At 42.5% G+C, this 24,298-nt stretch overlaps 1 protein-coding gene across 3 annotated transcripts in view; it reads left to right on the top strand.

The window, feature by feature from the left end:
- The window catches only part of FYB1 (FYN binding protein 1), a 96,289-nt gene that overhangs the window by 35,461 nt on the left and 36,530 nt on the right, over positions 1 to 24,298 (top strand). For all 3 annotated transcript variants that reach the window (XM_069963097.1, XM_069963095.1, XM_069963096.1), the window contains exon 2: positions 4,290 to 5,352. In XM_069963097.1, the coding sequence (XP_069819198.1) occupies positions 4,290 to 5,352 (1,063 nt within the window). The remainder of the gene's footprint in view (positions 1 to 4,289; positions 5,353 to 24,298) is intronic.

The following is a 24,298-nucleotide window of genomic DNA, read 5'->3' as shown; positions in this document are numbered from 1 at the left end:
ACTCCACTGTGACATCCCTGTGCACTATACCTGTATAGTTTAGCTGTATCATGGTTACTTGTAATACCCCAGATTCTTGACATCCCTGGGGTTGCATTCCTCTCAACTCAAATTTTACAGCATATCCTTCATGCCTTATGTAATATGATATGGAAGTAAGAAATAAGTTTCCACATGCCCCTTGTTTACCAGTAGTGGGCAATATTACAGCGAGAATACAGCGAGGCACAGTGCTACCACTTTCCCTCATGTAATCTTCAGTAAACAGGGTGACGCCTCTACTCTACTCAAAAACGTATTTGTTTCCTGTGTTGCTAAGTTAGGAAATTCCTATTCACAGCCTGTCATCAGCACCACCATCTTTTTCACGCATACAGATACACACAATGTGATGGGTGTCCTTAGCTATCAGCAGAATCTTAAGGCTGCATTCACACGTCCCGTAAAACTGTCCGTGATTGAGGATCTGTGACCACGGACAATTTTAAGGACGCTTGAAGTGAATGTGGCCATTCACATGATCAGTGCTGCGACCTGCACCGCGAGAAAATAGGACATGTCCTAGTGCAGATTGTGGAACGGATCACCCCCCCCCCCCCACTGCCGCCTGGCTGCAGAGATGACAGGAGAGCATGATGTGCTCTCCTGTCATTCCATCTACGACTCACCTTTTCCCCCGAGTTGACCAGCTTCATGTTCACCAGAAGTTGCCTTCTCCAGGTCGGATCCATGCTGGGTGGCAGGGGTGGGGGGTTGTTTGGTGGATGGCTCTTGCTAGGGGATCCATGACGGGTGGCGGGGGGTGGTTGATGGCTTCGGCTAGGGGATCCATGCCGTGATCCCCCTCCGGATCGTGGCACGGATCGTGTGAATGAGTCCTAAGAATTAATTTAGGACAATTGGATCTTTCAGGTCTTAATTACAGAGACATCATCATCTACAATGGGGGGAACCTAAGAGATAAGGGAATGTGGAATTTCATATATATATATATATATATATATATATATATATATATATATATATTACACAAACACACTGGAACACCTCTAAAAATACAGTGCTCCTTTAAGGGGTACTCCAGATAAATATTTTTTTTCTTCAAATCAACTGGTGTGAGAAAGTTAGAGTTTTGTAATTTATTTCCATGTAAAAACATTTCCTGCAGGACATACAGCAACTGATAAGTATAGATAGAAGTAAATTACAAACCTATATAACTTTAAAGTGTATCTATCACAGTAATAAACTTCTGACATGATATAGAAGCAAATGCATCAATGATGTTGAGTTTATCCATACTTGCTTTGAATGAGAGGGCGGCAATATGAGGCATCTTATACTGTATGCACAAAGCCTTAGACTTGAAGCCAGGTGTGCGTACGAGCGGCTGCTCTGTGCACTAGTCAGGAAGTGGCTTCCATCACCATGGCTGTCATCAGGTTTGCATTGACTCCATGTAACCCTTTTTTAGTATATTTCCTCTCTCGACATTCATCAGGCAGAAATGGAACCCATCATTTAAAAAAAAAAGTTGCCTGGTTCTGTTCGATTAATCCTCAAAAGGTGATGTTATTGAGCCCTCTTCCCTCCCATGGTGCACAGCAATTTTTCCTTTTCCACATGATACATGGATTTTCTTTTCCTTACCTCTCTGGCAAAACGTAGCACAGCACATACTCTCTGCTATACCATACCATAGTGCTTGAGACTGAACAGTCTGACATTGTTCTGAGGGATGACTTACACAGAACAGTACAAGAAGCCTTGATTTACCTTTGAGAAACAGATAAGTCCAGCTTGCAGGTACACAGTCCAGGATTTCTCTGTTTTGTAGTCTGTCTTTCTAAAGGCTATTACTAGAGACAAACTTCCCATGTCGACAGACAGTGGATAGCTGATTGCAGAGAAGTTAGACACCTAGTGGTCAAGACTTTATGGGAGTCAATTTCAATGGACAAAATTAGAAATATATTAGGAATCACATTGACAATGATGTAGGGGAAACTGAGGCTATTATCTAAGATGACACAATGCCATCAATTTCTGAACACTTGGGGGAAGATTTATCAAACTGGTGTAAAGTAGAATTTTCATAGTTGCCCCTAGCAACCAATCAGATTCCACTTTTCATTCCTCACAGACAATTCTACTTTACACCAGTTTGATAAATTTCCCCCTTAGTGTCTTTGGTTGCAAGGAAATTATATTCTTGTGAGCCCTGGGACCTATGCAGGGGCGGTGTTTGCCGGCGAGAGCGGCACCATTGTATCACCATAGAAAGGAGTCAGGAGGAAGATTTAATTGAAGGTGATGGTAGAAACCACAGAAAACATGGCTCAGACCACGTGCTTAGCCAGAAGGACCTACTCCCAGGTCTATGATAGTGTCAGGTGTGAACTACTGAGAGTGAAACGTGTGACAGACAAGAGGTATTGCAACAGAGAAGGAATCTATTTGCAGAGTCGTGAAAAGACCGTTACCGTCCTATGGAGACCCCTAAAGTGTCTGCTGCTATAAATTACCACTAAGGATCTTGTGTTGTATTGTAAGTGACTATATAGCCATGAAATTGTGTGGACTTGTACTGGGACTGAGTATCGGATGGATTTCTGGTGGTGGTGTAGTAATTTACAGCTGTGAAAAGGTTGGGGTCTATGACAGGTAGTGACGTGGTGGCTATAAGGTGTAACTAATCTGTAACAGAACCCCCACTTATAATGCATTGTTTATAGTACTGGCCTCCTAATGTGGGGAAGAAAGACTTTATGGGCCCCTTCAGTACAGTAACACCTTCTGTACCCGCTATAGTTATGCCCCTGACCACAGAGGCACCAAAAGGGTTCCCTTCCAGGAGACCAGTTCATCCCTGTGAATGTTGTATACAGTAATTAGAATCGAATGCTCTGAAATCCATAGCATCATGAAAGGGCCGACTGCATGGGTTAAAGGGGATATTAGCAAACATTTCTTATATACCTGTGGTCATATAGAAAATAATAAAAAAAAAACTATGCTTACCACTCTGTGCTCCCCCCATGTCCTGCTGCGGTGTCTCCAGTGTCCCCCTGCAGCCCTTCGGACTTGCCTCTGGAGTGACAACCCGTCAGCCATTAACTGGTCGCAGAGCTGTCCTGTCTCAGTCATTGGCTGGGTGGGCTGTGACTCCTGAGACTTGGAAGCGGTGGGGCTATTGTCAGAGGGGAACACCGGAGATGCTGCAACAGGACACAGAAGCAGGGAGAGGTAAGCATAGGCTCTTTATTATCTTGTATATTACCGCAGCTATTTTATATATGAATATTTTGTTAATGTCAGATAACCCCTTTCCGGTTCCAATACATCTTCAAGATCTGTCAGACGACAGTTATCTTTCCCCCCCTCCCTATACACATGAAAATACACCCCACGGCCTATGCCAAGGAGTAAACTTCAGTGAGACTACTCTGGCACTGGTTTATCCCTTCGAGAACAAAGGCTCAGGCAGTGAAAATCCATCACGGCTGACTTTTCTCTATGCTACTACTATCTGCAGATGGTGAGTCGGAAAGATCACATCCATACTTATGCTGTTGGCCAAACCCACCACTATCAAGTCATAATAAAAAAGACAGCCATGGTAACCCCTAGTGACAGCCAACAAAATATATAGTGGTATCCCCTAAAAACACCATTAATGAGCCCCTATAACATTGCTACGATAGCTACCAATGAGAGACAGCCATAACTGCCCCAATACCAGCCACAAGGTCCCGGAATGGGTGCTAACCTACTGAACCTACCCCTTCTCTTCCACTAGTCTCTACTGAGTAATGCAGTTTGGGCCATCTCAGACCTCAGACTTTTAGTTATGGATATTGGCTTCATGCCCTTCTAGGCTGTAGCATATTCTGGCATGTTATAGCTCCCAAGACTCATTGCCCTGAACCAACTATGGGTCCACACAGCAATACCCATAGGACAAGAGTGAGATCATCTGAACACAATGCTGCATTTATATTCTTCTGGTTGTGGGACATTTCTATGGAAATAATTATATATAACACTAACGCCATAAAAAACTAAAACATTGGCCGATAGCATAGTCACTGTTATAAAGAAAAAAAAAGTCATAGACACGTAAGGGATAATAGCCTGCACTTGACTGTACAGGAAGGTGCTTCGTATAGAGACTCTACCAATCAGCTCTGTTGCAAGCCTCAAGTCAGGAAACCTTTGAAATAGCTGTGAGTATGTGAGAACAGTGTAGCAACATCTCACTTCACTTCGTCTTTCCTTTGTGCTTGCAGGAAAAAAACACAAATGTAAGATCCCTCACGGCTATGTTTAATGCAGCACCCAGTCCCATGGAAGGAGCCGACAAGTCCCCGGGGAATCCTGCATTAAATTCCTTTCAAGCAAGAAGAGCAGAGTTTGCAAAAAGCAACAACTCCAGCCCGGCAACCTTCCCCAAGAAACCTCCCTCTCCAAAGCCTCTGCAGGTGCCCAAACCTGCATCGGATGAAGCCAAACCCCCGATAGTACGACCAGGAGGTATAAACAGATTTGGGGGTTCTGTTCATGGAGTGACTCAAGACTTGGATGGTAAGCCTGTTTTTCCGAAACCACCAGGATTTAAAACTTTTGACCAAAAAAAGGATGAACCCAAGGTAACGTTTCCAAAGCCCCTTGGAAATAAAGCATTTCCAGCCACTAATTCTCCCCAAGAACAAAAATTTGGAATCAAGCCATCTGTTCCAACTGAGCCAAAAGATGATCATCCAAAACCAGTTTTCCCCAGGCCATCAGCGGTCAAAGCATCGGAGAACGAATCCAAACCATTTGCACAGAAAAAGCCACCATTCGGGGCAAAGTCTTCGCTAAATTCTGTAACATCCCCCAGCGAAGCTAGTTCCAACGTACATGGTTTAGCCTCGAAGACGTTTTCAAATTCCATAGAAAATAGACTTCTAAAGCAAACAAAAGAAACAGAAGAAAGTCCACCATCGGGTCCCACAGCTCAGGTCTTTCCTGGAGTGTCGCTAAAACCATCCGGCATTAAACAGGTTCAGAGTCCATTTCTAAAACAAAATACAGAGGAGCCGAGCGACAGGACAAAACCGAGTACAGTAGTAAAAGATCTATTGGCCAAGGCCCACCAAGATGGAGGCAGCCCTATACCTCCCACCTCAAAATATCCAAGAATTCCATCAACCAGTCAGATGCCTGCTGAAAGCTTAAAAGAACATAAGGATCCATCAGAACCAAAACGAAAACCTCTACCGACACCATCTCAGCTGGGCCCTCCACCTCAGAAGCCCTCGAGACCTCCAAATGTCAACATAGAACGATTCAGGAGTTCAAAGACAATTGGTAAGTTTGATCCTCAGTTTTGTAACTTACAAGCATCACATGCACAAAAAGTTTTTCATTCTAAGGTTTCTTTTTTATGTCTACATAAAATTGTGTTTTTAGGTTACATTTTTGTGTTACTTTTTTTTTTTGTTTCTGAGTAAAACTTCTTTGTTCCTGTTCTGTTTATATGCAACAATTTGCTGTTTTTATGTAAGATTTTTAGTTTTGATTTTGTTTTTATGTAAAAAAATTTTTTTTTTTTAAAGTTCCTATTTTGTGAATATGCAACGTTAAAAAAAAAAAAAGGTTCCTGGATTTTGTATTAAAAAAAAAGGATTTGTATCAAGGACAAAGAGATCTGAATATAGAAATATTCAGTATTACTGTTTTATAGAATGAATATTGATTTAGATTGGTGGTTTACATAGCCAAATATTCCAGTCCATCCATTGTGTGAAATCCCAATAGGCCAAAAGATGTTTTTGTCAACTTAACGTATCTATTTTTATCCCTGGGAAAACCAGGTGATAACTAAGGTGGCCGCCATTACAGTTCCCCCGCTGGTACATTGGGCCCACTACAGTAAATGATTACAAGGCCTTAACCTCTAGATACACAGAACAAGTGCATCGCCACATTTACTCCTGCCTACAATGAGAACTAATATGTCACTTATCCATTACTAAGAGTCGTTCTTTATCCAATAAGGTCATCTACTACCGCTCCTAACTCTATAGTTCCTGGATCTATAAGGTTAAGTTGGATTCAATTACCACTATGTCACTTACCCATTGCTACCAGTCATTCTTTGGCCGATGACGTCATCTACTACAGACTCTAACCTTTTAGGCCGTGAATCTATGAGGTCAAGCTGGATTTCAGTTTCTAATATGTCACTTACCCATTACTACCAAACATTATTTAGCTGATGAGGTTGTCTACCAGAATCCCTAACCTTGTAGGTTCTGGATCTATAAGGTCAAGGTGGATTTCAGTAACCATTGCTACAGGTCGTTCTTTAACTATTCATGTCATCTACTACAGTCCCTAACCTTATAGGTCCGGGGTCTGTAAAGTCAACCTGAATTTCAATGACTAATTTCATGTAACCATTACTAACAGTCGTTCTTTAACCATTGATGTTGTCTACTATAGCACCTAACCTTATAGCTCCTGGATCTATACGGTCATGACTAATATGTCCCTTGCCCATTACTACCAGTCGGTCTTTAGCCGATGAGATTGTCCACCACAGAACCTGAGCTTATAGGTCCTGGTTTTGTAAGTTGGTTTTCATTCTCAGAAGATGCTCTGGTTTTTAGATGTTCAACCCTTAGGATATAACTATATTTTACTTATATCGTTTTTTTTCTGACACTTTTTTAGGTTGAAGTATAATTTAGAAATAGTTGGTTTTTTTTTACATATGCTCTGCTGTGTTCTCTTTCTGTTGAAACTTCCTCATCTTCGCATTCAGCTTCTAATATTACACATATGCAATAGGCTACACTGCCAAAACCTGTTTTATCTCTGCACACACGTCTTCCTGCGTGAACGTTTTTGTCATAAAAGGAGATCGCGATGACAATGAACGGAGGACATCTACGGTTGTTACAGCTATGGACGTCTTTCCCATCACATTCAAGGACATGCTGATTTTGTAGTTTTCACTTCTCGCTTTCGGCAGTCGTTTGAATATTTACCAGCACTGAGATAATGCTGTTGAGAAATGCATGCAATATGGAGAAGTGAGCACTTGGAGAGTTAAAGGGATTGTCCAGTATACAAAAAAAAATTCTCATACTGTACAGTATATCCTATTAGGTAATTCTGAGTAAACAAAGAGGGGGTCTTCTTTTCAGGATCTCCTGGTCAGAAAGTGGTTACAAAGAGTGTCTCTAACTCTGGAGGACCTGTCCTGTCCTCTATTCTACAGATAAAGCACTGATATGAATGGACACTATATAGTAACTTATTTCCTCCAGAAGTGTTGTTACAGGAAAAAATGGCAGACTAATGGCTCTATTACACATTGCGATTATTATGTACAGATTCGCTAAAAACGATTGATCGCTAATAATAACTAGCGATTTAGAAGTAAACGTCTCTGACGTTATTACATTCACCGACTGCTGTTATGATCGGTCATTGTTGCATCGTTATATGGTTGCTAATCGTTCCTTAGGACAACCCACACAACATGTTATATGTGCGAACGGCTTATTAGATGAACAGATTTGCGAACGATCGATGAACTACCGACAATGATTTTTCGGCATGTTAAAAAGACAATGATGAACGACTTTTTGTTCACCGTTTGAACGCCGGGTGTAATTACATGGGCAGATAATAACTCATGTTTGGTCCTTATAACGAATTGTTCAACGATAATTATCGATCTGTGTAATATGGCCTATACTGACATGCTTGCATAGAGACTGTCAAGAGACTTTCCAAAGAATAGGGGCTGGCAAAAGTGGAAAATCACTTTAAAGGGGTAGTCCACCAAAAAAATTTTTCTTTCAAATCAACTGCTGCCATGAAGTGCCAGAGATTTGTAATTTACTTCTATTAAAAAATCTCAAGCCTTCCAGTACTTATCAGCTGCTGTATACCCAACAGGAAGTTGTATTATTTCCAGTCTAGAGAGCAGGAGAGGTTTTCTATGGGGATTTGCTACTGCTCTGGACAGTTCCTGACATGGACAGAGGTGGCAGCAGACAGCACTGCGTCAGACTGGAAAGAAAACACCACTTCCTGCTGGACACACAGCAGCTGATAAGTACTGGAAGACTTAAGATTTTTTAATAGAAGTGAATTACAAATCTCTGGCACTTTATGGCACCAGTTGATTTGAAAGAAATTTTTTTTGGGTGGACTACCCCTTTAAGCAGATATGATGCATGAAATTGAGCTTAGGTTCAGTTAACCTTGCACTAGACAGAGGTGTAACAAAAAGCACATAGGACCCAATGCAAAATCTGTAACATGACCCCCCCCCCCCCCATCTATTATGTATAGTCTTCTTTTGTTGAATATAGCCTAAAGCAACTGATTCCTCTGTATTCCATATAACTATGTTCAGATACAGAGATACAGCTGCTTGCAGGGCAGATAACCAGGAATGCGATTATGCCAAGTCGAAAAGTCAACCAATCCTCCCTGTCTTGTTGGTACCTACCAACTACCTAATGTGTATGGAGGCCTCCAAACTCCTCCCTAACAGAGAATGGATTAGGCTGATATGCCGCCACCAATGCCGACTGGTAACCGCATACCCCCCTTCAACCCATTCGGTACACATGAATGCTCAGTCATACCAAACCTTCACGTATGGGGTGAATGGTAGAGGTACGAGCGTTTAGCCAAGAGCTATTAAAGGACCCAGGTCTCTTTGTTCTACTGATCAGCGGAGGCTCCCCATATGGAATATAATAGTGACATATATCAGTATTAAGTGTGCTGGATGTGTAATGTATGTTTTAGGCTTCCTGAACCTAAAGTATGACCGGGCGAGCTGCTATCACGCACTCACAAGTTCTGCTATCCACTGCACTTCCTTATTTTTCTGCAAATAATCTGACAGCCTATTTTGAGCCGAAACTTCCCATTTTCTGTGCAGTGTTAGAAAGTAAATGATTATCAGAGAATATGGCGAGAGCGAGAGATCCCATTAAACATTGTGTCTCCCCCTTCAGCTTAATGGGTGCAGCGCAAGGTGACTTGCTTCTTTAGCTAATCCTATTGGTGTAACTATGGGCATCAAGTGTCAATCGGACTGAGGTTCCGTGGATGTAGCCCACCAGGCGCGATGATTCTGAGGTGTACCTTCCATCTATACAGAGCATGTGCATGGCCACTTATCAAGAGTATGGGGTAAAAAGTGAGCCATCCTACTTGACTTTTTAGGGCATTTGGTGTTAAACCTGGCGAGCCACTTGGGTTACATTTTTCAACATGGTATCAGGACCCCCATAACTGTAGCTTGTGGAAGTGTATTACCACCCCATTCAAAGAAGGGTCTCTATAAATCTGGTAAGAGTCCACTGTGCCGTCTAATATTCACACCAACTGGAGTGCCGGTTCTTCTTCTTTTGTACATAGTTGTTGGTATGGAGTCAATGGTGGTGGTCCATTGTTGTTAGTATGGAGTTTGACCCCCTGTATCGAATTGGACCAGAGTGCTGTCTAATGCCCACTTACTGCCAATGTTGACAATTGCCAAAAAGAGGAATGAGGTGTTGCCGGTGGCTACCAGTTTTCAGCCACCATCATGCCACTATGACCTATGAACTATCCGGATATCTGTCTCATTCATCTCTATGAGTAGCACTGCTCTGAGTGAGTGGTACCCGGTCAGAGCTGTAAACCATGGTGACGGGATACAAGGTGGTGGGATACATGGTGACGGGGGCCTCCTTACTTTGTTGAGGGTCTACACTCTGGAAGCTATAACTCCCGAGGAGAGGCTATACTGCAGCAATATACTACCTGTTTTCTACAGTACTTTTAAAGGGCACATGTCAGCACGGCCAATGCGGGATCAGCTGCAAATTCCTCTCTTCACCTGTAAGTTCAGGTCTCCACTGATACAAACATGCACTGAGACATATATCTCTGCATGTTTCTGGAGACCGAAACTTTCAAATGGAGGAATCTGTCGCTGATCCCATGCTGTCACTTTGAATAGGGTTACGCACTCACAGCGGAATTTTTCATCCCGCTGCATGTAAATGCCAGCTCCCTTAATCCACTGTGGCCCGGTGAATACATTACCGGTCCACGCTCCAGCTTGCTTCGGGGGCTCGTGGTATCCTGAGGTCCAGCTCAGCCAATCAGTTCGCTGTCCTGCCGCACCCACTGATTGCCTAAGCGGGACGTCAGGATGCTGGAAGCCCCCGAAGCAGGCTGGAGCAAGATATATATAGAGGCATTTATTCCATGCTGCACAATACGATCAGACAGACTAGAGATATGGACACGCCCAGCGTATACCTTCAATTGTAAAGATGTCTAAAAGGCAGTGGAGTTGAAAAAGAAAGAATTTCAAGACGGAAGGAAAGTGTTTGGGCGGGAGGTGGATGAGACATGAAAGAGTAACACCGAGATCAGAACACAAGAAACACTAAGGATGTTGGCGCAAAAAGAACAGTTGCCCATAGCAACCAATCAGATTCCAGCTTTCATTTTTAAAAATGCCTCAGAAAAATGAAAGCTGATTGGTTGCTAGGGGCAACTGCTCCATTGATCCTCTACACAAGGTTTGATAAATCTCCCCCTATGTGATCACAAAATGGCGCTATTTAGGTACTGTGTACAGTATGTTGTTAGGGTCGTATTACACAACCAACCCATGCCCAATATGAGCGGCGATCTTCTAGATCGGCTCTTGTTTACCGAGCCTACTACACGGCTCAGTATAAAGCAACCAGGGCTACATGAACAACTGCTGGTCACTTGTCAGGTTATGTGATGCAGATACAGTAATGAGATGTATGGATGCTGCAGAGCTGGGATGAAAGAGACGACACTGCAGGAGTAGTAATGGGGGTGTGATCACTGGGCCTGTTACACAGGATCATTCATGAGTCATTCATCAGCCATCATTTTGCAGACGTATGAGGATTTCAAAACCATGTACTGTAAGCATCCGGCAAATGAGCTGATCACTGGGCCTACCATGCAGGATGATAATGGGACATATCAGCCTGAGTGATTGGGCATTTATCTGGGTTGCAATTCACTGTCTGGGCACTGTATGAAACAGTTTACCCGCCATATTTATATATAAAAAAATGTGATTTATATAAAATAATGGTGTTAATTTGAAAAAAATTGCTTCACTGAAATGTTTGCCAAAATATAAAAGGTATGTTAGATTGTAATGTAAGGGTGGGTTCACACATAGCAGGATCGCAGCGGATTTCATACCACGAGTTTGCAGTAAAATTCGCCGCGATTCCCGGCACCATCAATTTCAATAGATTTACATACTCGAACCGGAATCTTTATCTCGCTGCTAAACCCTGCCCCCCATAACCTGCCCGCCATGGCCCGGTGAATACTTTACAGGTCCGTTCTCTGGCTTGCTTCTGGTGCTCCTGGCTCCCTGATGTCCTGCTCAGCCAATCAGTGCGCTGTCCTGCTGCACCCACTGATTGGCTGCACCCACTGGCACCCACAGCGGGGTGAAAATTCTACTGCGTAGAATTAATCCTATTGAAACTAACAGTGCCATAAATCATAGTGGATTTTGCTGCAAACTCCCAACGTGAAATGCGCTGCAATTCTGCAATGTGTGAACCAACCCTAAAAAAAAAAAAAAAAGGTAAAAAATGCAATTGTAATGATAAAATGTCATGATAAAAAAGATGTCTTGTACTGAGACACATAGAGAGAGAATGGGTTGTTTGGTTGCCACATGCTAATTTTAAGTTGAGGTTTACCAGACAATGAGATCAGCACACCTGCTTGCATGGAGCAGTACACAGCCTGAGTCCCAGGCAGTCACATATACATATTATATAGGTAGTGTATACACCACTCAACTATATATATATACAATACTAGAGGTAAAGAGATAGCAATGTATTCATGTGGCTCTCTCCTTTAAAAAAGGAAGTTAGTGGCTCAGTTGTTTCCATGACTCCCATACTCTTAAAGGGAATATTCCTTGTTAACTATGTACAATGTATCAGCCTGGAGTCCAGCCTGTTTAGCTCACAGAGCATTGTCTAGACTGGACACAATTGTATCACTTCTCAGCTGAGAGCAGGACTAGCTATGTACAATGTATCAGTCTGGAGTCCAGGCTGTAGAGCTCACAGAGCATTGTCTAGACTGGATACAATTGTATCACTTCTCAGCTGAGAGCAGGACTAGCTATATACAATGTATCAGTCTGGGGTCCAGGCTGTAGAGCTCACAGAGCATTGTCTAGACTGGATACAATTGTATCACTTCTCAGCTGAGAGCAGGACTAGCTATGTACAATGTATCAGTCTGGAGTCCAGAGTTTAAAGCATAAGGGTGCATTCACATCTACAGGATTTGCAGCAGATTTGATGCCATGTTCAGTTATTCAGTTACATTGAAATCAAATTGGCTGTGGATCCTGTTTGTGTAATCGCACCCTCAAGTACAAAAACCATACAGTATGTGGAAAACTGCTTGCAACTGCAACACAACCTAATTATGTTTTTACCCTTAGGTTGTGTTCACACATAGCGTTTTCTTTGTAGTCCTGTGTCGTTTTAGAGCTACAATAGCTCCAATCTAAATCCCCCCCCAACCATCAGTATCTTTACCATGTTGTAACTTTACACAGGCACAGTGTTTCTGCACAGTGCGTTCCTGGAAGACAGGCAGAACTGGCGCTCCTCTCCTCTACTTCCTCTTCTCATAGACCCCCATGACATTCTGCTGATGTAGAAGCGGTGAGCAGTAGTGACACAGTGGTTACAGGGAAATCACACTCTGAATTCAAAATTAACAACCTACTAATACTAGTTGTATAATGTTGCAATACGGCAGACTACCTGAGGATAAGGGTGATGCTGTTTTCAGAAGAAAGTAAATTTATGTTTTTCTAATTTTGGATAACCCCATTTAATATGAATATGCTATTGATGGACCAAGAGAGTGTAACTGTAAAAGGAGATGGCTGATGCCAGTGTAAATAATAACGTTTATACTTACCTATTCTCCCCTGTTGTCCTGCAGCCTTCTGCCCCTGTTCCCTGCTCACCACTGACACTTCTGGCTCCACCTCCTCAGTGACAGGCTGCTCAGCCAATTACTGGCCACAGCGCTGTCCTATCTCGGCTAGTGATTGACTGAGCAGCCGGTCACTGAAGAGGTGAAGCCAGAAGCGTCAGCGGTTAATGGGAAACACAGCAAAAAGGCTGCTGGACAACAGGCTAAATAGGTAAGTATAAACATGACTATTTTTCATGTAAAATGCAAGGGCTGCATAATAATTCAGGCGTGTATGGGCTCAGTAAGTGAGCGCTGATCAAGCTTGCTGCACTTGAGGGGCCTGAGATCCCTTGAGCTTGACTTAAGGCTGGGTTCAGGGGGCTCTAAAGAGACAATAACTTTGGTTTGACCCTTCAAGTCAGGGTAAAAGGTGGATGATTTGATGTTCTACATTGTAGCTTACAGTAAGTTTGGGTTCACTTGACTCCGGAAGCTCGGGATTTGACTCCCGGCGGCTAGAGAAGATGGATGCAGCCATAGGTCTCCATCTATCTTATCCAGGCACCGGGAACCCAAACCTACTTTAAGCTGGCTCATCTCTAATTGTGGCCTGTAGGTTCCCCTTACATTTGAATTTAGATTACATTTAAATTTATTGCTATTGGTCGCACCTCCCCTGTTTACACACTGCTACCGTCCATAGAGGAAATGCGGTCAGCTGAGGATCCGGCATCTTCCTCCCGCCTCTTTGTCTGATTAATGACACATTTACATGGACTGATTATTGGCCAAATGAGCGTTTCTAGGAACGTTCGGTGCCTGTGTAAAAGGGGCTTTACTCTTTGAGACTACCAAACCTAGTAGAGACTGCTAAGTCTACCTGGCTTCATTATTTGAAGTCCTTCCCCTTGGATGTAGTGACTTATCGGACAGTTTTATGAGAAGTCTACCAAGTTAACCCCTTCCCATCAGTAATACCTATATATACATTCCTACTGCACACACCCCGTGCAGTAGGAATGTATATATACGTACCCGACTTCAGGGGCTTCCTGATGTGTGTGGGACTGCTGCAGTGAGAGTGGTCCCGCACACATCAATGTGTCTGGGGCCGGAGGTAATGAGAGGCAGCTGCGATCCTTCAGCCACATCTCATTAACCCCTTAAATGCTGCGATCTATAGCAATTGCTGCGTTTAAGGTACTCAGTGACAGAACAAGCATCTGTCACTGAGTGATTGGGACCCCCGATAACATGTACTGACTGGCGAGGGTAAGCCTCTTACCTCCGTCCTGTTGGTTCAGCAATCTGTGCATAGAGTCTGCTCTTAGGCACGCTCTATGCATAGATCACCGATAACACTGATCTATGCTATGCTATGGCATAACATAGATCAAGACATGCAATCCGCTATGGCATAACATAGATCAAGACATGCAATCTAATGATTGCATGTTTTACAGTAAAAAAAAGGTGTAATAAAAAAAGTTTTTAAAAGTATTAAAAAACCTTTATAAATCCCCCTCCCAATAAAAGTTTAAAACACCCCCTTGCCCATTATAAAAATAAAAATATAAAAAATAAAATAATAAACAAATTACATATAGTAGCGTGCGGAATTGTCCGATCTATTAAAATATAACATTATTATCCCCGAACGGTGAACGGCGTAAACGGAAGAAAAAAAAAACACCTGGATTGCTGATTTTATTAAATTATATAGCAGAAAAAAATTAATAAGAAGTGATCAAAATGTTTCTGTTACACCAATATGATATTAATAAAAACTAGAGATCATGGAAGAAAAAAATGATACCTCAACCAGCCCAGAAAAATAAAAGCGCTACGGCTCTTAGAAGGCGGGGACGAACATTGCATTAAAAGGGCTCGGTCTTGAAGGGGTTAAAGACATTACTGTTGTCTATCAGAGGTGGCATTGGAAAGGAGACAATGTTAGGGGCCTGGTCTGGAGTCTCTAATAGTTTAGGGTCTGCAGTTTGTGTGGGGGTCTGGTCTGTATTAGTTTAGAGTGACCTGTCTGGTCTGGTGTCTGTATTTATTCAGGGATTTGAGGTCTGTATCGGTTTACTGAGTCTGGTCTGGGGTCTGATTTCAGGTGGTCTGTATTTGTTTAACCCCTTAAGGACAGAGCCAATTTTGATTTTTGCGTTTTCGTTTTTTCCTCCTTGTGCTTAAAAGACCATAGCACTTATATTTTTCCACCTAGAAACCCACATGAGCCCTTATTTTTTGTGCCACTAATTGTACTTTGCAATGACAGGCTGAATTTTTTTATAAAGTACACTGAAGCCAGAAAAAAAATAAATGTGTGGTTAAATTTGGGGGGTATTTGTTTTTTACGCCATTCGCCCTGGGGTAAAACTGACTTGTTATATATGTTCCTTAAGTCGTTACGATTACAACGATATGTAACATGTATAACTTATATTGTATCTAATGGCCTGTAAAAAATTCAAACCATTGTTAACAAATATATGTTCCTCAAAATCGCTCCATTCCCAGGTACCTTGATTGCGCATATACGACTTTTTGATCGCTTTTTATTACAATTTTTCTGGATTTGATGCGACCAAAAATGCACAATTTTGCACTTTGGGATTTTTTGCGCTGACGCCTTTTACCGTGCGAGATCAGGAATGTGATTAATTAATAGTTTGGGCGATTACGCACGCGGCGATAGCAAACATGTTTATTTATTTATTTATTTTTATTTCTAACCTGGGAAAAGGGGGGTGATTCAGACTTTTATTAGGGGAAGAGGCTTTTTATTGATAACAACAATTTATTTATTTTTTTACACTTATACTAGAAGCCCCCCTGGGGTTAGGGTTATTCCCCCTGGGGTTAGGGTTATTCCCCCTGGGGTTAAGGTTATTCCCCCTTGGGGACTTCTAGTATATACACTTTGGTCTCTCATTGAGATCTTTGCTGTATACTTATACAGCAAAGATCCATTAGATCGGCACTCGTTTGCTTTCGGCTGCTGCAGCCGAAAACAAATGAGTGGCAAGCCGGGGTCTATCCTGGCGCTATCTTGGAGCAGTCCCCGGCCGGCAGCAGTAACGGAGATCGTCCCGGGGGAGCGATCTCCGCCACTAGACACCAGGGAACGGCTTCATCCGGTAATCGGATGCAGCTGTCAGCCGATTACCTAATAGCCGCGGTCCCGGGCTACATGCCGCCACGCGGCCCCATTCTGAACGCCCTTAAGGACAACAGGGAGTAAATATACGCCCTTTGTCGTTAAGGGGTTAAGGGCCCTATTCCACCAGACGATTATCGTTCAGATTATCGTTAAATCGTTCAAATCTAAACAATAATCGTTCGGTTGAAATGCAGTTAACGATTAACGACCGAACGAGAAATCACTTTATAAGACCCGGACCTATTTTTATCGTTGCTCATTTGTTGCTCATTCGCAAAACATTCGCAAATCGTTTGCATTGAATAAGAAGTCATTCGGTCCTTCGCAGTAGATACAAACACAATAGCGAAGAAATAGCGGAAAAAAAAACCGATCGCAAATACAATCATACGTAACGATTATCGTTCCATGGAAATGAGTGAACGTTTTCAGGTCTTTCTCAATAGCGGTCGTTTGAGATCGTTAATCGTTTACGATTATGCAAACGATTATCGTCCGGTGGAATAGGGCCCTAAGGGTCTGGACTGTTTATTATGTTTAAGACCTGTATTTGTTTATAGTTTGTGGTCTATGGTCTCATTTTAAGGTGTTCTTTATTTGCTTAGGAGGTCTGGTCTGGGGTTCTTTATTAGAGATGAGCGCAACTCGAACATGTCTGAGTCCAATCGTTCAGCATTTAAATGATGAAGAAGTTGGATGCAGCCCTAGTGAGTCAGGGAAACAAGGATCAGCCTATGGTTATATCCATGTTTTCCAGGACTCCCAAGGGCTGCATCCAACTTCTTCATCCACCAGTATTCAAATGGCAAATTATCTGACTCAGTTATGCTTGTTGCGCTCGTCTCTAGTCTTTATACGTTTAGGGGTCTAGTGACTGTGGTTTTCCCATCTAGGCTATGTATTTGGCTGTGGTGTCTGGTTTAGGGTCTTTATATAGGAGGTCGATATATGGTTAAGGGTCTGGTCTAGGGTCTGTACTTGCCTAGGAACCTGGTTTCTATACCTTTTCCTTTGTACTGGTATTAACCCATCGTTTGCCTCCCAATCACCTCACGGCTTATAAACAGCAGAAAAAGAGGAAGAGATAGTAATCGATGCTCAGATAGGTGATGCTATACTGTATAAGAATCTTAGGGATCTATTTGTTTTTAGCATTAAGTGAGGCAATATATCACTGTGTAAATTACCATGTATATCCAGCTGTAAATTATACAGATGATAGCATGTCCTATAAGGCCCATATGAATGTCATATGGAGAGGATCCCTATAGAGCAGCTATCCTCCTAGACATAACTACTTGAAAGTGGAGTCAATGTATGAGTTCCCCTTGGCCCGGTTGCCACAGGGATTTGTTACTGATCAAACAATTCTTCTATTAGAGACACCTTCATGGCTCATATATATTGGTGGGCAACCAGAGCCTAATCCAGTGGCAGCAGCCATTAGTGAGTAATAAAAATCAATGTCGCTGCCTCGGTTAAGTGATTGCTGGTAACACCATCAGGGGTTGCCATGTTCATGGTGATTGACCATTGTATGGGTCTATAAAATATAAAGCATGGTAACCAGCGGTTCTGATTATGGAATTCATATATTTATAGTATGCCAAGCCTTACAATAAGAAAGATGACTGCTCTGTACTATGGATATGCTTAAAGGGATTCTCCAGAATTTTATATTACCCTGGTCATATAGTACTTTTTATAGTGTTTTTGATTTGGACTAAAGGGTAAAAAGAATGCCAGAAGGCATGTGCAGTCTTATAGGTCACTGGGAAAAAATATGTAAAGTAGGCCTCCTCCAGATGGTAAGTTTACTGTCTGGAGCCTCCTCTTGAAGCTATCTTCTGTGATTGACCACATAAAGGAGAACTCCAGCACATTTTTTTTTAAACCAACTGGTGTCAGAAAGTTATATAGATTTGTAATTTAAAAATCTTCCAGTACTTATCAGCTGGCATATGTCCTGTGTATTCTTTCCAGTCTGACACAGTGCTCTCTACTGCAGCCTCTGTCCATGTCAGGAACTGTCCAGAGCAGAAGTTTTCTTTTTACAGAAATTTGGGGGGATGTGATGTGACAAAAAAATCTTCAATTTTGCACTTTGGTAGGATTTTGCGGTTATGCAAAATATGATCAGGAATGCTAATGTAATAGTTCAGTCTATTCTGTATGTGGCAATACCAAATAAGTTTATTATTTATTTATTTATTTACATTTTTTATGTAAAAAATAGGAACATGTGGGTGGTTTAAACTTTAATTATGGTATGGGATTATTCATATGAAAAAATTATATATATAGGGGACTTCTATAAGCAATACCATGATTGATCACAGAGATCAATGCAGTATATATGTACTGCATTGATCCATTATCCAATGCACTCAAATGCAGCCTGTAGCAACCATGGCAGCAAATTAGGCCTTGCAGAGGCTTAAGGCTGCCATTACAACAGATCAAATCAAATCATATTAAGTTATGAGCAGGAGCCAAACTGCCTGTATAGCAGTCATACTGGCTGTATCTGAGGTCGGTGGGCCAGATGACACAGCAGTGCTCCTAAGGGTGGTACGGAGTGTAGTTTACCCCGACTAACAGTACAGGAACAAGGAGAAAGATAAGACACACACCTTTCTCCTCAGTGTCCCCGGCGCTATAGGGGACTGTCTGCAGGTTAGATTTGTATCTGTCTTAGGGCAGCATGCATAAAGCTTACACTTATCTTAGGACATCTGACTGTTTACCACCATCACATCCGCACCTTCACTCTTCTTTCTCTTCTTTTCAGTAGAAATGACATAAAACCTCACAATCGCCACAATTACCATATAAGATGCTAATATACTAATATAGTTAAAGGGATATTCTCATCTCAGCCAACATAGTTATACTTGTAGGACTCCTCAAGTTAAATATTTTTGCACGTCCATTCATTTAGCAAGCAGAGGTTTGGCTGGTGTATATATTGCTATAATATAGCTATATAGAGAGATAGTGTATGTATACTGTAATATATATATAAATATGTACAGTATGGGGGAGATTTATCAAAGGGTGTAAAATTTAGACTGGTGCAAACTGCCCACAGCAACCAATCACAGCTCAGCTTTAGGCAGTGCTGGAAGGAAAGAGGAGCTGTGATTGGTTGCTGGGGGCAGTTTGCACCAGTCTAAATTTTACACCCTTTGATAAATCTCCCCCTATATCTATATATACTCCAGCCAGACCACTGCTTTTAGAGCAGAGTGGTGGTCAGTAACCTAGATAAGAAGCTGTCAATAATGAGAGGTAAAAAGCAGCATATCAGGAGAAGGAGACAAGTTTGGTAAATGAATGTATTGAAAAAAATATTTACCATGACAAGTTCAGCCCAGAGAGAGCAAAATCAGCAGCGTAGATTTGAACTTCCTTTACCCTGTATGCCACGGAGTAGTGGGTGATGGGGCTCAATGATAATCTCTAGATTAAAATGGTTCATTGTCTCAATAACGTTAAATGTATCTGACTTTGTATGTGGTTATGTTTTTGAATGCAAGTCACAGTATTATGATTCCTACCATCAAGGCCTACCTCTCTTCTTGTATATGATGCAGTCACAGATAGTACTTCGTCCATGTCTCTGTGGTGTCCCACCTCGGGTGTTATGTATGTACCCTAGTAAGTTGTGCAAAAGTGGGAGATGAGGTGCCTTGTGTTCCCCACAGTGTTGCTAGAGTTATATGTACTACCTGTATAGCTGAAGGAGCTACTGGGTTAAATGTGTTGTACCACATGTTTTATGCTGACTACTAGAAGGTGCTTCTTCTTTCTCCATACCTCCCAACTTTTGCAAAGAGCAAAGAGGGACATGTGCGCCGCGGTCCCCATAGCCACGCCCCCATAGCAACCCTCCATAGCCACGCCCCCATAGCAACCCTCCATAGCCACTCCCCTACAGTCACCACATGCTGCTGACTGAATAGTGCCCTATACAGTATCCAATCCCCCCAAAAATGCCCTATATAGTATCCAATCCCCCATTATAGTGCCCCACATAGTATCCAATCCCCCACATAGTATCCAATCCCCCACATAGTATCCAATCCCCCATATAGTGCCCCACATAGTATCCAATGCCCCATATAGTGCCCCACATAGTAGCCAATGCCCCCATATAGAGCCCCAGATAGTAGCCTATGCCCCCATATAGTGCCCCACATAGTAGCCAATCCCCATATAGTACCCCACATAGTAGCCAATGCCCCCATATAGTGCCCCACATAGTAGCCAATGCCCCATATAGTGCCCCACATAGTAGCCAATCCCCATATAGTGCCCCACATAGTAGCCAATCCCCATATAGTACCCCACATAGTAGCCAATCCCCCCATATAGTGCTCCACATAGTAGCCAATCCCCATACAGTGCCCCACATAGTAGCCAATCCCCCATATAGTGCACCACATAGTATCCAATCCCCATATTGTGCCCCACATAGTAGCCAATGCCCCCATATAGAGCCCCACATAGTAGCCTATGCCCCCATATAGAGCCCCACATAGTAGCTAATCCCCATATAGTACCCCACATAGTAGCCAATGCCCCCATATAGTGCCCCACATAGTAGCCAATCCCCATATAGTGCCCCACATAGTAGCCAATCCCCATATAGTACCCCACATAGTAGCCAATCCCCCCATATAGTGCTCCGCATAGTAGCCAATCCCCATATAGTGCCCCACATAGTAGCCAATCCCTCCATATATGCCCCACAAAGTTGCACATTCCCCATATAGTGCCCCACATAGTAGCCAATCCCCATATTGTGCCTCCCATAGTAGCCAATACCTCCATATATGCCCCACATAGTAGCCAATCCCCCATATAGTGCCCCACATAGTAGCCAATGCCCCATATAGTGCCCCACATAGTAGCCAATGCCCCATATAGTGCCCCACATAGTAGCCAATGCCCCATATAGTGCCCCACATAGTAGCCAATGCCCCAAATAGCGCCCCACAGAGTAGCCAATCCCCCCATTAGTGTGGCCCCAGCGAAAAAAACAATAAACCAGTAACTCACCGGTCCTCCGGTCCCAGCAGCTCCTCTCCCGGCAGAGCGCGCACTCCCGTCATTCTCCGGGGCGGGCAGCGGGGTACAGAGACACTGTAGTTACTGATTTATTGTTTTTTTTTTGCTGGGGCCACATATAATGCGGGACACGGGGGGGGGGGGGCGCTCCGGGACCGCGGGACAGCACCCCGAAAACGGGACTGTCCCGCGGAATCCGAGACAGTTGGGAGGTATGTGTCTCTCCTATCCTTTTCTCCCTATCTCTTACCCACACTCATCCCCACCAATCACAGGAGGGTTTAGATATAGCCCCTGTAGGAGGAGTTAACCTAGTGGAGGAAGTGAGGTCAGTCTCTAGTCCATGGGTGCCAAACTCGGGCCCTCCAGCTGTTACAAAACTACAATTCCCATCATGCCTGTACAGCTAAAGCTTTAGGTTTGGCAATCCAGGCATGATGGAAATTGTAGTTTTGTAACAGCTGGAGGGCCTGAGTTTGACACCTATGCGTCAGTTTCTAGTGAGATGGGATACAACAAAACCAGTTCCTGCAGAAGTTAAGTCAGGGCCATGCTTTTGCCAGGACCCTTGACAGGGACCAGAAACAAAAAAGGGAGTTAGTTTTTGGAGGTCCAAGGGGGCAGATGCAGGAGAGACTAGCTATGAAAAATACTTTATTCCTTATGCAAGCAACTACCACAGTGATGCAGTGCTAAGCTAACCTAGGATCACCCTAGATCACGCCAGGAAAATAATGAAGCCTAATTGCAAACTATTCCTGACCTTAAGACAAGAGTGGGGACAAAAGTCTCTGGAAAAAAATTGCCATGTTTTTGTAGCGCCAGATAACCCCTTTAAGCTAGGACTCTTTCTGCTAAACTTTCTTCAGTGTATTTTCTAGGTACACGCCGAGGCTGCTATGAGCGGTCTGCTCATCTTTTCATGACAGATAGTACAGACACAGCATGATGTGTCACTCTCTTACTCATGCTGTGATAACCACAATTGTAGTCTGGTGGAAAGTGGAGAAAACTGTAACCTTAGAAAGGAGACATGACTGTCAATTTTAAGGTTTAAAATTCTGTGTATGTATGTATATGTATATATATTTATATATATATATATACCTATCTGTACTGATTTTATATATATATATATATATATATATATATATATATATATATATATACTACCGTTCAAAAGTTTGGGGTCACATTGAAATGTCCTTATTTTTGAAGGAAAAGCACTGGACTTTTCAATGAAGATAACTTTAAACTAGAACTGGAAAGAATGGAATGGCTGCACATCCCATCTATGGCTGATACTAATGCCGCTAGGCCTATATTAAAAATCAACACCAGAGTGCCTGTATATGAATTGATCAAGCCATATTGCCCCGTGTACCACTGTGCAGGTCCTCTGGTCCACACGGGTCCCTACGCTAACTCCACACCGTGTCGGTCAGCGTTTTTTAGTTAGGGACTCATGTGTATCAGAAGACCTGCACGTGGTACATGAGGCAATATGGTTTGGCCAAATTATATACTAACTTCTGATGTTGGTTTTAAATGTAGCTGAATAAGCTTTCGTGTCAGCCATGGGTGCATTTCTGTCTTTTTGGCTTGTGCATATTTTATGTATTCTGTCCCTTTTTTCATTGTGGCTAGCACTCGTGCTGTGTAAGACCCATGTGATCCAAATTAGCAGGAAGCACCTGTGTACATAAGGGGAGGATCTCCTAGTATTCTCCCATTCTACCTGCAGAGAAATGGAAAGAGGTAAGAGCTTGTTCACACTTGTGTTGCTTGGCGTCCACTTTTTAAGCCGGTGGCGCCTGCCTGATTCGGGGGGGCCCTTTAGGGTCTGGTCCTGTGACAATGGGGTTGCAGGGCCATTCTGTGGCCCCCTTTCTCTGCTTGCGCACGTCTTGTGGGGATTGTGGTCGCTGACCGGCACAGTGATGTTTTTTTGTTAGGGACTCATGTGTATCAGAAGACCTGCACGTGGTACATGAGGCAATATGGTTTGGCCAAATTATATACTAACTTCTGATGTTGGTTTTAAATGTAGCTGAATAAGCTTTCGTGTCAGCCATGGGTGCGATGTGCAGCCATTTCTGTCTTTTTGGCTTGTGTAACTTTAAACTAGTCCTAACTTTAAACAAATACACTCTATGGCTAGGTTCACACTATGTATCTGTGCGGCTGTATTGCGGGCGGTAAATCATCGGCCGGATTTTTCTGGTTCATGCGTACGCTGGAAAGTATACGATATACGGCTGCACAGTGCACACTATGGGGGAGATTTATCAAAGGGTGTAAAATTTAGACTGGTGCAAACTGCCCACAGCAACCAATCACAGCTCCTCTTTCCTTTCAGCACTGCCTAAAGCTGAGCTGTGATTGGTTGCTGTGGGTAGTTTGCACCAGTCTAAATTTTACACCCTTTGATAAATCTCCCCCTATGTATGTACCTACGGCCCTATCGTAAACGGACCCGTAAAAAATGAACAAGACCATTGTTTGCGGCTGGAAATGTGCAAATTCACGGCCGTGGATTGACAGGCGGTCCGTACGGAGTACTTCAAAAATAGCCGGCAATGATGTCGAATGCCGATGCCTCTAATAGTCAATATATTAAATTAATAAAACACATTTTGGTTGTAATAAAGTCCCTTTCGTTGTTCAATAATTTAATTCTAACGAATCCATCATTGTGCAATTAAATATACTGTTAAAATAAATAGATATATAAATAAATGTATATTTATATATATATTTATTTTTTGACAGTATATTTAATTGCACAATGATGGATTCGTTTAAATTAAATTATTGAACAACAAAACTGATTTTTTTACAACGAAAATGTGTTTTATTAATTAAATATTAATTAGTACAGGAAGCTCCAGTAAGCCGTTAATTCATATTGCCGGCAATAGAGCATTCTGTACTAATCATCACTTTACTTTAATGAAAACATCAAATGTTTCTTCTAATTATGTTATCACAATAGCATTATTAGAAGAAACATTTAGAATTATATGT

The sequence above is a fragment of the Dendropsophus ebraccatus genome, chromosome 3 (assembly GCF_027789765.1).
Source record: "Dendropsophus ebraccatus isolate aDenEbr1 chromosome 3, aDenEbr1.pat, whole genome shotgun sequence".
NCBI classification, from domain to species: Eukaryota; Metazoa; Chordata; class Amphibia; order Anura; family Hylidae; genus Dendropsophus; species Dendropsophus ebraccatus.
Note: the sequence above shows the minus strand (reverse complement) of the source record. Positions and strands in the feature narration are given on the sequence as shown.